This window comes from Enhydra lutris, unplaced genomic scaffold, assembly GCF_002288905.1.
Source record: "Enhydra lutris kenyoni isolate GAN:26980312 unplaced genomic scaffold, ASM228890v2 scaffoldscaffold30, whole genome shotgun sequence".
NCBI lineage: Eukaryota > Metazoa > Chordata > Mammalia > Carnivora > Mustelidae > Enhydra > Enhydra lutris.
Genome location: NW_019154114.1, coordinates 10,009,847 through 10,022,813, shown reverse-complemented (window position 1 = coordinate 10,022,813; position 12,967 = coordinate 10,009,847). Strand labels below are relative to the sequence as shown.

Here is a 12,967-nt window from a genome sequence, read left to right as displayed (position 1 = left end):
CCTGATGCAGCCGGCGGGAGCCCTCAGTTCCACAGCAGCTGAACAAGCACTGTCTTTGCCCCGCCTTGTAACCTCCTCACGCCACCTGACCTATCCCGAAGGGCTGCTGGTGCGGTTCAGGAAGAACACACGTGAAATGCACGTCTAAGGTGGGTGGGATTCATGGGAACAGTTTTCTCAGCTCTTTGCTACCCTTTTCTTTCACTTGCTAATTCTGCTGGCTCAGGTCTAAATTTCTAACATTTCCCAAAATACTCCTTCCAAATTCAATATCCTAAGGACAAAATCTTAAGGACAAAGTCAGGAATACAATCTAAAAGGTGCTGTGACTCGACAATGATGACAGCTACCTTGGCAAACACGTACTGTGTGACGAACACTATGCTTTTGGTTCACTCTTATTTTACTCCATTCTAATCTGAATCTCCCACCTGGCTGCTCTCTCTCAGCCTCCTTCAGGAACTGCATCAGTTACAAGAATCTCACCCCCTGTGCTGGCTCCTGGCCCCCTTAGTCTGCCACCCCTAAGCCAACACTCACAATCAGCCTGTGCGCTGAGCCCTGTGTCTCTGCAGTAATGTTTCCTCCTCGGACTCAGTGTCTGCTGGGATGGCAGGACCCTGGCTCCCCTCCTCTCCCAGAGGCAGACTTTTGAAGTGGGGGAGCGTTGGCCCTTCATTTTCTAATACTTAGCAAAATAATTGTCTTGTGCTATTATTAGTTATTAACTGTTAGTACAGTTATTAACTACCCCGGCATGCCTCTTACAAACCAGGTATTTTATATTATTATATTCAATTTTTGTAACTCTGTGAGGCAGATATCATTCTCCCTATTTATAGATGAGGACACTGAGGCTCGGGGAGGTTAGAGAACCCGCCTCATGCCACACAGCTGGTCAAGGGTCAAACAGAGCTATGAACCCAGGGGGATCTGACTTCCAAACCCAAGCAATTTACACCACACTGTGCAGCCTTCCTTTAAAAAAAAAAAAATGGTAACAGCAACAGCTTTGTAGCAGGTTTGGTAAACCTTATTTCATCTTAATTTCCTAATATTTTTACAGGACTTCATCATTTTTTAAAGTGCTTTCAACCTCTTTTTAATTACGCCCCCAATAAACCCAAATGAGGGCAGGAAGGAGATCTGTTTTATAGATGAGAGTGTTGAGGCTCAGGGAGTTAAGGGACTTGCCTGAGGTCACAGGCCCAGTATGTGCTGGAAGTGCTAATTTGAATTCTGATCTTCCAACTGGTGGGCTGATCATGAGCGAATCCCCTCTGGTGCTCTGAAGGAAGACTAGATCCGTGCCAGGGGATGGACAGTCCCCACCAGAACCAGTGCACAGTCCTCCCTGCACAGGCAGGCCCAGAGAGGCTGCAGCTGACAGGCAATGTTCTCCATACCTCCAGTGTCTTCTTCAGAGTGGAGATGTTCTCACTGCACACTTCCACATTGTTCAGGGTGACCTGGGAGTTGAAGACAGAGGAATGTGACTTCCTGCTCACTGGTGTCTGAACCACTCCAGTGCCAGACTGGCTGACAGCTGTACTCCTGAGGCTCAGAGGAGCGCTAAGGAACACACACAGCAAGGTCATCTGGAAGGGTGCTCAGACCTTAGATCGGGCAGAATGGTGAACCAGGCTTGCCCTTTCTCCTGTGCCTGACGCTAAGGCAGCAAAGCCATCTAACATCTAATGTCAGGGGTAGTGACCCAAGGTTTCAGGAATTTTTGTCCCATGTTTAGGCACACAGGTCTGGGAGAAGTCCTGAGCTCCAAGCCCAGGTCAGTGAGGCAAAGGCTGACATTCATTTAAGAAATGCTTTCTGGGGCACCTGGGTGGCTCAGTTGAGCCATTAAGCATCTGCCTTTGGCTCAGGTCATGATCCCAGGGTTCTAGGATCGATCCCCATGTGTGGCTCCTTGCTCAGTGGGGAATCTGCTTCTCCGTAGGCCCCTCCCCCTGCTCATGGTCTCTCTGTCAAATGGATAAAATCTTTAAAAAAAAAAAAAAAAATGTCTCCTGAAATCTACCCTCTCATAGAGTTCATATTCCAGAAGGCAAGTCAGAGTAGAAACATCAGATAACGATAAACACAATGCAGAATAAAGCAGGATGAGAGGACAGAAAGTTAGTGACAGGCCACAGGGCTACAGCCAGAAATAGAAATCAGGTCTCCCGACTCTTAGCTAAGAGCTCCTTCTTTCATAACTGTATCGTCTTTTTTAAAAAAAAATTTTTTAAGATTTTATTTATTTATTTGACAGACAGAGATTACAAGTAGGCAGAGAGGCAGGCAGAGAGAGAGGAGGAAGCAGGCTCCCTGCTGAGCAGAGAGCCCGATGTGGGGCTCGATCCCAGGACTCTGAAATCATGACCCGAGCCGAAGGCAGCAGCTCAACCCACTGAGCCACCCAGGCGCCCTGGCTGGAGTAATTCTGGCAGATGAGGGTGAGTGCATTTCTCCACCAGCATCGGCCTTTCTCTAGTGCATTGTCAGGCCCCTTTGATATTTTCTTAATGGTATTTAGGATTACCCAGTATTATTTTGTTTGCTTCTTGTTTGCCTTTCCCGCTAGAATGAGAGCTCCATAAAGGGAGGGGTCTATTCTGTTTTCTTTAGAGCTAGGTCTCTAGTAGAACACTGCCCAACAGAACTTTCTTGATGATAGAAATATTCTAAATCTTAATTGCCTAATACAGTAGCCCCTAACCATCTGTACATTAGGCTAATGAACACTTGAAATATGGCTTAGGAACTGGATTTTTGGTTTAAATTTATTAGTTATTTATTAAAAAAAATTTATTTGTCAGAGCACAAGCAGGAGACATAGGCAGAGGGAGAAGCAGGCTTCCTACTGGGCAAGGAGCCCGATGCGGGACTTGATCCCAGGACCCCGAGATCATGACCTAAGCAGAAGTCAGACACTTAACAGACTGAGCCACACAGGCGTTCCCTCCCACCTTTTAAAAAAAGATTTTATTTATTGGTTTAAATTTAAATAGCCATCTCTGCCTACTGGCTGCTACATCGTGCAGTGCAGTTCCAGAGCCTAGAGCAGTGCCTAATACATAGAAGCATCTCAGTAAGTATTTGTTGAATGAATGAGTAAGTGAATGTGTTCTGCAGAAGGGAGAACATAAACAGTTGCAGAGTGGCAGAAAACCCCAAAAGGTCAAATACCTTTATCAGCAGAATTAGTGCACAGATATGTGCAGGCAATGGCAAGAGGTAAAGCTGCAGAGGGGAGTGAAGTCAGACTAGAAGTTGGAAGCCACGCTCTCCCGTGGACAACAGGGTGGCACCGAGGATTACTACCTACCAGGCGAATGCTGGATGCGCACAGATGTGGTTTGGGAAACCTAATCTAGAGGCTGTGTGGGGGTGGAATTACAGAGTTTGAGAGGATCATGCTCTCTCTGAACTGGGATGCTGGGGGCATGACCATGAAGGCAGGGGTGAGGCAGGGAGGAGCCAGTTTTCAAGAGATGAGTCAGAAGCTTCAGGATTTGGGGTAAAAGAATCCTAGAACTCCAAGGACTGAGATTAGGATGACCCCCTTGTGTCCTCAAGAGTGCTTCCCTCATCACTGTCCTGCAGCCAGTACTGAAAGATCTTGCTGCTGACAGTGCCAAGGCCGCTTTCACAGGGTTGGGTGAGACTTGAAGCCTTTCGTTAGCATGCCGCACACACGGCTGCTGACGTCGCAAGCCTGCAGAGAAATACGTGCACTCTCGTGACAGCTCAAGGATGAAGGCCACAACTTAAATGTTTCCAAGGCATTTAAGGGCATAAGAAAAATCTATCATAAGGGGAAGATGGATTTGAGTTCAAAAGCTATTGATTTCAAAGTTTCATTTTACTGACAGTCCTTGTAAGCATGGATTCACTGGGCTTATCCGTGGCTCGTGGTGACTGATATATCAGCACCGATGGGGAATTCATCTTGACAGCCAAATGAATCAAGGTGACATAAGAAATAAGTGCCGCAGTGGGAGTGATGACATTTTAAATAGATGGCGTTGGGAAAACGGGAAACCTGTCGCAAAGCATTTAGCATCACCTTTCTTGTTGGCCTTATCTTCTGGGCCCTCAAACAATGAAGCTGTCTGTGTGGCAGCCAGTGTCATGGGGACTTGTGGGGCCAAGGGGAGGAGAACAGCACTAGTGTGGCAGGATGGGTCAGACTCTGGAAGCTGTCAACAAACCACCAAGTGAAGAGGCAGAGCTCTGAGGTGGTCAGCAGCTAGGTGGTCATTTCTGAGCAGAGAAATGAAAGAATAAAAGTAAGTCTGGTAGAAAATGAAATGAATGCAAACAAAATGAAAAATTTAAGTCAGTTCGTGATCACAGGAAACTGGCTGCCAGACATTTTGGCAAGGTTCTCCAAAGGTGTCGGATTTCAGAAGCTTCTTGGAGCTGATCTTCTTTCTTGGAAACAACCAGGACATCCCAAATCACTAGAACCCATGCTCAGGGAAAATATTTTCAGTGACAGGAAGACAGCGGGGCTGCCTAAAGAGCTTCCATACTGAATCTGCCTCAGGATGAGTCACTGTGGGTTAACTTGCACAGGTGGGTGGATATTAGTATGTTTATGCTACTGTCTCCATAAACAACAGCTCTTAACTCTTTCGGGTGTCATGGATACCTTTAAGAAGCTGATAAAAGCCAAGGACTCTGCTTCCAGGGAGAAAAAAAAAAGGTACAGACTTGGCATCTAACCCCAGGGTGTCCAGAGACTCTCTCTGGAGGCTACAAATGGAGAGTTCTATTGTTGGGTGTTTCCTTCAGGCTCTGAACCCCAGAAGCGAAGAAGACTCAAGAGCCTGGCCATTGTGGGCGTGGAGCAGAATGACCTCTGACAGCACTGTTACCACTCATGCCAATACAGCACGTGCCAAGAAGGGCTGATCACAGGCTCGGGACTCATCTGTATTCTTTTGACTCATCACAAACTGGCTATTAACCTTGTATAAGCCTTTTCATCCTTCCATGCTTTTCCATTCCCAGCTGTCATACAACTGGTAAGACACTGCATCATGTTGTCAGTCATTCTGGCTAAGAGCTTCAAAAAGGTCATTTTTCTGAGGAAGTTGAAAGCCCAAGAAGTGTGCTAGGAAAACCACCCTGCTAGGCCTAAATGATCAGCACCCCTCCATGTTGTGAGACTTCCCTCAGAGAAGTGGGCTGGAGGCTTGGCACAGATATTACAGTCGGTTCTGTGGCAGATGCAACCCAGGCGTGATACTCAGTGGAGCCCTGGGAACAGCTTCCTAGTGCTCTTGGGAATGAGCACCCGGGAGAGCTGAGGAGCCCAGACTTCCAGGCAGGGAACAGCGATGTCCTGGATTGGATTGCTCAGAAATAGGTCCCTGAATAAGAAGTGGTTTCAGAACCTTCTAGGGGGAGCTTTCCTTCTATAGAGGGAATGGATGAAAAGTCTCTAGTTGAAAGCTAATTACACTGTGGCTTAGAGGTCATAATTTAACCCCTTGAAATAAATGGACCAGCTCCCAATCTATGGGGCTACCTACCAGAAAGGACAGCTTGGCCTCGTCAGTGCTCTCAATGCCTTTTGTGTCAAATTTGCCTTGCTGGAGGCTGCTGTGCATGATGTTCACGGCACTCGTCACCCCTCGCTGGATGTCCTGGAGGGTGGTGGCCGGGAAGCCCATCCGCAGCTTGTTACACAGAACGTCCCTGGGAGGGGAGGAGAATGGCATATGGAGATTGACAGCACTCAATCTGGCTTCCAGGATAGTGGAAGAGAGGGTGCACGACCCTAACCCAGCGGCATGAGCTGCTCTTTTGGGGGAATAACCAATCCTTGAGACCATTGTAGGAGAACTTGAGCATCCAGGGTATGAGAGAGACCAATGCCCCTTTAAAGGCATTGATATGACCAGAACATATAGAGGAGATTGGCCAGTTCTTTGCTTCCTATGAGGATTTCAGTTACCGCCACTGAGCTCCAACAAACGCAAGAGGAGGCACAGAGCTTAGTGAAAGGCAGTACCATGTAAGTGGTGAGAGAACAGGTTTTGGAAGTCAGTTCTGGGCTTCACTCCATATTCCACCATTTATGAGGTGCCTGCTCTCCCTGAGCCCTAGTTTCCTCATCTGTAAGAGAGGTAATGGTTCCTACATCATAGGGTTGTTATCAGGACTGAATGAGAGCAGGAAATTAGTATAGTGCTTGGTTTGTAGCAATGGTAACTATGATTGCTATATTATACCTACTGCCTTCACCTGAGCTGCCTATTCTCTTTCCTAGGCCTGAGGGCCAGTAACCCCTCCCGTCCAGTTCAGGGAACACAGATGCAGCCTGTAAGATATCTGGCTGCTCTACAGCTGCCTGGACCCAAGGATGTTGTACCATGGATAGGAGTTTTATCCTGTATAGCACTGAACTAGAATCATATGGGGAAAAAAAGGAAGCAACAGGGGCCTCAGGAATCAATATTAAACCAAACTAGGACCTTTCTCCTTCCTAGAAAGTAGAAAGGGAGTCAACCCTACCTGAAGTCAGACTCCAGCTCCGTGGTTGCAAGGTTGATCATGGCACAGAGACAGTCGATGCTGGAACTGGACAGAGCCCGCCCAATGCACTTCTTTACAATGTAGAAGACATCATCCACCATGCTGGATGTCAACTGGCCTTTCTCATAGGTGTCCAAAGCCACAGCCTAACCAAAAGGCAAAGCAGCCAGTGAGGGCTCCAGTTCTGTATGCCACTGTTCTAGACGGTTCTGGAATAGGCTCTGGTTCTGCTTTTTTTGAGCTTGCCCTTGTTTCTCCCAACATGGCTTACTCTGGTCACAGCCTGGTGTGGATCCTCCTTGCCAAAACAGCTCATTTCCCTACTGATGACTATGTTAGGACATTAAGTATTTAGGGCCTTTGCCCTGGGGACACCTGTTACCCGGGATGTAAGACATCAGGAGAGGCCCTTCTTCCCTGAGGTTCTTTACTCACATACTTCCAGGGAAGTAGGTAGGCTCCCTGGGAGGGGATCACAAGTAGGCTCCCTGAGGAGCTGAGGTGTTCTTTTGTGATTCTTGGGAAAGACATCCTAGCTAGGTCTTTGGAGAGCATGACAACTCTAAAAATGCCCTCTAATCATACAAAGGGGTACCGCTCAGTTGCAAGCAAGGATATTCTCAAAGCAGGCCAAGAAATGTGACATGCCTCGGCCATTCCTCCAGTCTGGTTTTTTGCACAGGAAGCCCCATTTCCAAGGAGTGTATCCTCTGTCCTACCTTGTTGACAGTCTCCCTCATGAAGTACTCCTCCATGGTTATATAGAAGCCAATGAGCTCCTGCATGGTACAGCTCAACAGGCAGTTATTAAGGAGCTTGTCCAGGCTCTTCTGGTGCTCTAGGGGACAGCCAGGAAAGGGATACTCACTTTTCTTCCTCAAGAGAAAAAGTTCGACTGTTTTAATTTTCCCAGGTTCCTTTCTAGTCTTTCCTCCCAGTCTGTACATAATTTACATGGTTATAATCACAGTACAGACATAATTTTGTATTCTGCTTTAAGAAATTGTATCATATACGCCCCGGGGAGCACGTAGGTAGCTCAGTAAGTTGAGCGCCTGACTTGATTTTGGTCATGATCTCAGGTCATGAGATGGAGCCCTGCATAGGGCTCTGTGCTTAGCGGGGTGTCTGCTTGAGGATTCTCTCCCCCTTTGCCCCTCCTGCTCGTGCACTTGCATGCAATGCGCGTGCTCTCTCTCTCTTATTTAAAACCAATAAAGCTTTTAAAAAAGTATATTATATATGCCTGAAACTAATGTAACATTGTATGTCAACTATACTCAAATACAAAATTAATTAAAAAAACAAAAAGATTACATCATAAATATTTTCAATGTTTCTACAAAGCTTCTTTTTTCTTAACTTACTTATTTTTAATGGCTGTGTGATAGCTTATCAGGTAGACAGTCCACATTTTTTAAAACTTTTTTTTTAAACATTTTATTTATTTATTTGACAGAGAGAGAGAGCGATCACAAGTAGGCAGAGAGAGAGAGAGAGAGGCAGGCTCCCCGCCGAGCAGAGATCCCGATGCGGGGCTCGATCCCAGGACCCCGAGATCATGACCCGAGCCAAAGACAGAGGCCTAACCCACTGAGCCACCCAAGCGCCCCTAAACTCTATCTTTAGACACTTGGGTTATTTCTAAATGTTTTGTCCTTATTAGGGATAACTGGAAACCACAGTAATTGCAGATAATGATAAATTTTAAAAGATTTTTATCTTTAAATAATCTCTGTACTCAATATGGGGCTCAAACTCAAAATCCTGAGATCAAGAGTCGCATTCTCACTGACTGAGAAGGCCAGGCACCCTTACAATAAAAGTGTTTGTACAAAGGACCTTTTACTTCTTTCCCATTAGAATTAAGTAGTAAGCCTTAAAATTCTTAAGTTTCTAGGGCAAAGACTGAAATATATTGGGTACACTCTATTTCATTCTCTAAACCAGTGTGGTCCAACAGAATTTTCTGTGGTAATTAACATGTTCTATATCTGTGTTGTCTAATATGGTAGCCACTATTCAGCACTTGAAATGTGGCTAATGTAATTGAGAAACTGAATTCTTTTTAAATTTTAAAATTTTTATTTTTTAAATTTTTAATTTTTTATTAACATATAATGTATTATTAGCCCCAGGGGTACAGGTCTGTGAATCATCAGGTTTACATACTTCACAGCACTCACCATAGCACATACCCTTCCCAATGTCCATAACCCAACCACCCTCTCCCTATCCCTCTCCCCTCAGCAACTCTCAGTTTGGAGAAACTGAATTCTTAATTTTAGTTAAATGTAAATTTAGAGAGTCCCATGGGGCTGGTGACTACTGTATTGGACACACAGCTCTGAACAGTGACAGTCTTTATGAATAGCAATGCGCATCAAAATCCAAATGAGCATTCATCTTCCTTTAAACACCAAAGCAATACCATTCCGGGTCATATAAATAATTCCCTTGCCATGTATTAAAGTCATGTAGAATGCCAGAGATGCTGTGATAGTTTCAAGTCTCTAGTTCAGGGAATCCTGCATATACTTAACCACCAGGAATTAAATGGTCTTCTTAAAAATCCAGAGAATCAATCTGTAAATGAAACTGGACTGTGGCCCACATTTCTTCCCAATGTATTTATCCCTTTAAAACTTGTGACTGGGGGGACGCCTGGGTGGCTCAGTTGGTTGAGTGGCTGCCTTCGGCTCAGGTCATGATCCCGGCGTCCTGGGATGGAGTCCCACATCGGGCTCCTTGCTCGGCGGGGAGCCTGCTTCTCCCTCTGCCTCTGCATGCCTCTCTGTCTGCCTGTGCTCGTTCGCTCTCTCTCCCTCTGTCCCTGACAAATAAATAAATAAAATCTTTTAAAAAAACAAAACAAAAAAAAAAAACTTGTGACTGGGGGAACTGGGAGACTGAGGGAGGGAGTGAAAGGCTTTCTTTATACTATATACTCTTTTCATATACTCTTTAAAATATATACTCTTTTTTCAATATTATGGCTCAATACTGTATTAAAGTGTTATTATTTTTTTTTTTTTTAATTTGTCAGAGAGAGAGGGAGAGAGAGCAAGCACAGGCAGACAGAATGGTAGGCAGAGACAGAGGGAGAAGCAGGCTCCCCGCCAAGCAAGGAGCCTGATGTGGGACTCGATCCCAGGACGCTGGGATCATGACCTGAGCCGAAGGCAGCTGCTTAACCAACTGAGCCACCCAGGCGTCCCTAAAGTGTTATTTTTTAAAAAAGATTTTATTTATTTTAGAGAGAGAAAGAGAAAGAGAGCAAGTGTGCATAGCTCGATCTCAGGACTCTAGGATCATGACCTGAGGCGAAGGCCGATGCTTAACCAACTGAGCCACCCAGGAGCCCCTGAAGTGTTACATACTATAAAATTTACACCTTGTATTTGTACATTTCAATTTTTTTTTTAAAGTAACTTTACAGGGACGCCTGGGTGGCTCAGTTGGTTGGACGACTGCCTTCAGCTCAGGTCATGATCCTGGAGTCCTGGGATCGAGTCCCGCGTCGGGCTCCCAGCTCCGCGGGGAGTCTGCTTCTCTCTCTGACCTTCTCCTCACTCATGCTCTCTCTCACTGTCTCTCTCTCAAATAAATAAATAAAGTCTTTAAAAAAAAAAAATAAAGTAACTTTACAGAGTTTTGTAATAATAGCCACAATCCAGTTTTAGAATATTCTTATCACTCCCGAAAGTATCCTTACGGAATTAAGTATATCTTTTTGTTCTGTGTACCTACACATCATGTGTGCAAATCACCTATCTTATTTATTTACTTATTTTTTTTTAAAGATTATTTATTTATTTATTTGACAGACAGAGATCACAAGTAGGCAGAGAGGCAGGCAGAGAGAGAGGAGGAAGCAGGCTCCCTGCAGAGCAGAGAGCCCGATGCAGGGCTTGATCCCAGGACCCTGGGATCATGACCTGAGCCGAAGGCAGAGTCTTTAAGCCACTGAGCCACCCAGGTGCCCCTATTTACTTATTTTTTATCATTATTATTTTTTAAGATTTTATTTTTAAGTAATCTCTATACCCAATGTGGGGCTCAAACTCACAATCCCAACATCGAGTCACATGCTCCACCAACTAAGCCAGCCAGGTGGCCCATATCACCTATTTATATTAAATACTAATCCCTAAATCGAGCTGGCGACAAAACATGGTGTGGAGAAAGGATTAGAGGAGGGTGCCTGGGTGGCTCAGTGGGTTAAGCCTCTGCCTTCGGCTCAGGTCATGATCTCAGGGTGCTGGGATCGAGCCCCGCATTGGGCTCTCAGCAGGGAGCCTGCTTCCCCCCCTCTCTCTCTGCCTGCCTCTCTGCCTACTTGTGATCTCTGTCAAATAAACAAAATCTTAAAAAAAAAAAAAAAAAAATTCCTTCTTAAAAAAAAAAAAAAAGATTAGAGGAAAATAATTTAACCATTCTGGACATTAGCTTTCCTCACCTGTAAAATGACTAAATGGTCTCATAGAGCAAGTCTAATTCTAATATTCAGTAAGTCTGTCTTTCTTTTTGGGAGTCAGTTTGCCCACAGAATACAAAGGCTAAGAAGTGCTAGTTACTTCCTTGTTAAGAGATCTGTGGCTTACAAGATCAGTGTGGTGTGATTAAGAGATCAGTGCCAACTCTGTCCGAGCCCTCCCAGAAAATATGGGAAATGCCTTTTACCTTGCTTTACTTCTTCTGAGGCCATGGAGTCCCCCACCTCAAAATCAGAGCTGATCCTCTTCCTGAGGAAGCGTAAGTACAGCTCACTGCGGGCATTCATGAGGGTGACCTCAGTCAGGATAGGGTCCAGTTCCCTGAGATACATGGAGCAGGAGTAAGAAGGAGGACACTGGATTCCCAGATATAAGAACTACAGGGCAAACACAGTCCCAAACTCCCTCTCCCACCGGGCCCAGAAGGGTCAGCTCTGCCAGACAGTCATCCTGGCTCTGCTGGCCCGATTATACTCAGAGAGAGCTTCAACCACATACTCCACTTACCTGTTTCACCTGAACCACTCACCACTAAAATACTGTCAGGGCTAAATAAGAGAATGGGAAGTGTAGTTTTGCTAGTGGTTTACCTATGCTTCACATGAAAGGAACCACACCTCCCCAACCTCTTATTTACCTGTGGTGGGATTTTAGGATACACTATTAAACTGTGACCCATGCCCATTCAGATGAAGAGCCAAAACAATCTTGAAAAAATTAACAAAGTTGAAGGACTCATACTTCCCAATTTGAAAACTTACTGTAATGCTACAGCATGAAGACAGTGTGGTACTGGCATTAAGGACAGGCATATAGATTAGTTTAGAGTCCAGAAATCCTCACATTATGGTCAACTGATCTCCAACAGAAGTGCGCAGACAATTCAGTAAGAAGAGTCTTTCCCACAAATTGTGCTGTGATGATGACTGATCTCCACATTAGAAAGAATGAAGTTGGGGCGCCTGGGTGGCTCAGTGGGTTAAGCCTCTTGTCTTCGGCTCAGGTCATGATCTCAGGGTCCTGGGATCGAGCCCCACATTGGGCTCTCTGCTCAGCAGGGAGCCTGCTTCCCCCCACCCCCTGCCCCCTTCCTGTCTCTCTGCCTACTTGTGATCTCTGTCAAATAAATAATTAAAAAAAAAAAAAAAAAGAATGAAGTTGAATCCCTCCCTCACATTATATGCACAAATTAGCTCATTTTCCATAATGAACTCCACAAGAGCTTTTCAAAACATAGATGTGGTCATACTGTAATCACATGATTTCCATTGCATTTAGGATATAGGACCCTGAGTGGTCTGACTCTAATGACCTGTCTGGATTTACCTCAGATCAGGTTCTCCCCAACTCTGTACTTCAACTACACTGCTCTTCTTTCAGTTTTTCAAATACACAGCAACTTTGCATATGTTTTCCCTGCTCTACCTGGAAAACTCTTCACATCTTATTTCTAGTCACCTTTTTTTTTTTTTTTTTTTAAAGATTTTGTTTATTTATTTGACACAAAGAGAGCACACAAGTGAGCACAAGCAGAGAGGCAGAGGGAGAGGGAGAAGCAGGCTGCCCGCTGAGCAGGAAGCCTGATATAGGGCTTGATCCCAGGTCTCTGGGATCATGACCTGAGCCGAAGGCAAAGGCTTAAATGACTAAGCCATCCAGGCACCCCATTTCTAGTTACTCTTAAGGTCTTAGATCTAAGGTCATTTCCTGAGACTTTTCATTGAACTTTATCAGCTAAGTTAGATCCCTTTATTACATGCTCTCCTGCACCCTACAAGTAGTATATCATAATGATTAACAATATGAACTCTAGAGTAGGACTGCCTGGATTCTATTCCTGGCTCTGCGATCTTCTAGCTGTATGACATTGGGCCAGTCACTTGACCTTTTCAGGCCTTAGTTTCCTCCTCTGTAAAAAAACGTTT

At 45.1% G+C, this 12,967-nt stretch overlaps 1 protein-coding gene across 5 annotated transcripts in view; it reads right to left on the bottom strand.

Moving 5' to 3' along the window:
* LOC111152995 (component of oligomeric golgi complex 4) overlaps positions 1-12,967 on the bottom strand; it is a 28,118-nt gene that overhangs the window by 3,926 nt on the left and 11,225 nt on the right. For 4 of the 5 annotated variants that reach the window (XM_022511787.1, XM_022511790.1, XM_022511791.1 and 1 more), the window contains exons 9-13: positions 11,230-11,363; positions 7,266-7,384; positions 6,526-6,692; positions 5,541-5,706; positions 1,407-1,469 (exon numbers count right to left, since the gene is read on the bottom strand). In XM_022511787.1, coding sequence (XP_022367495.1) covers positions 1,407-1,469; positions 5,541-5,706; positions 6,526-6,692; positions 7,266-7,384; positions 11,230-11,363 — 649 coding nt within the window. The remainder of the gene's footprint in view (positions 1-1,406; positions 1,470-5,540; positions 5,707-6,525; positions 6,693-7,265; positions 7,385-11,229; positions 11,364-12,967) is intronic. The other variant, XM_022511789.1, reaches the window with a different exon arrangement.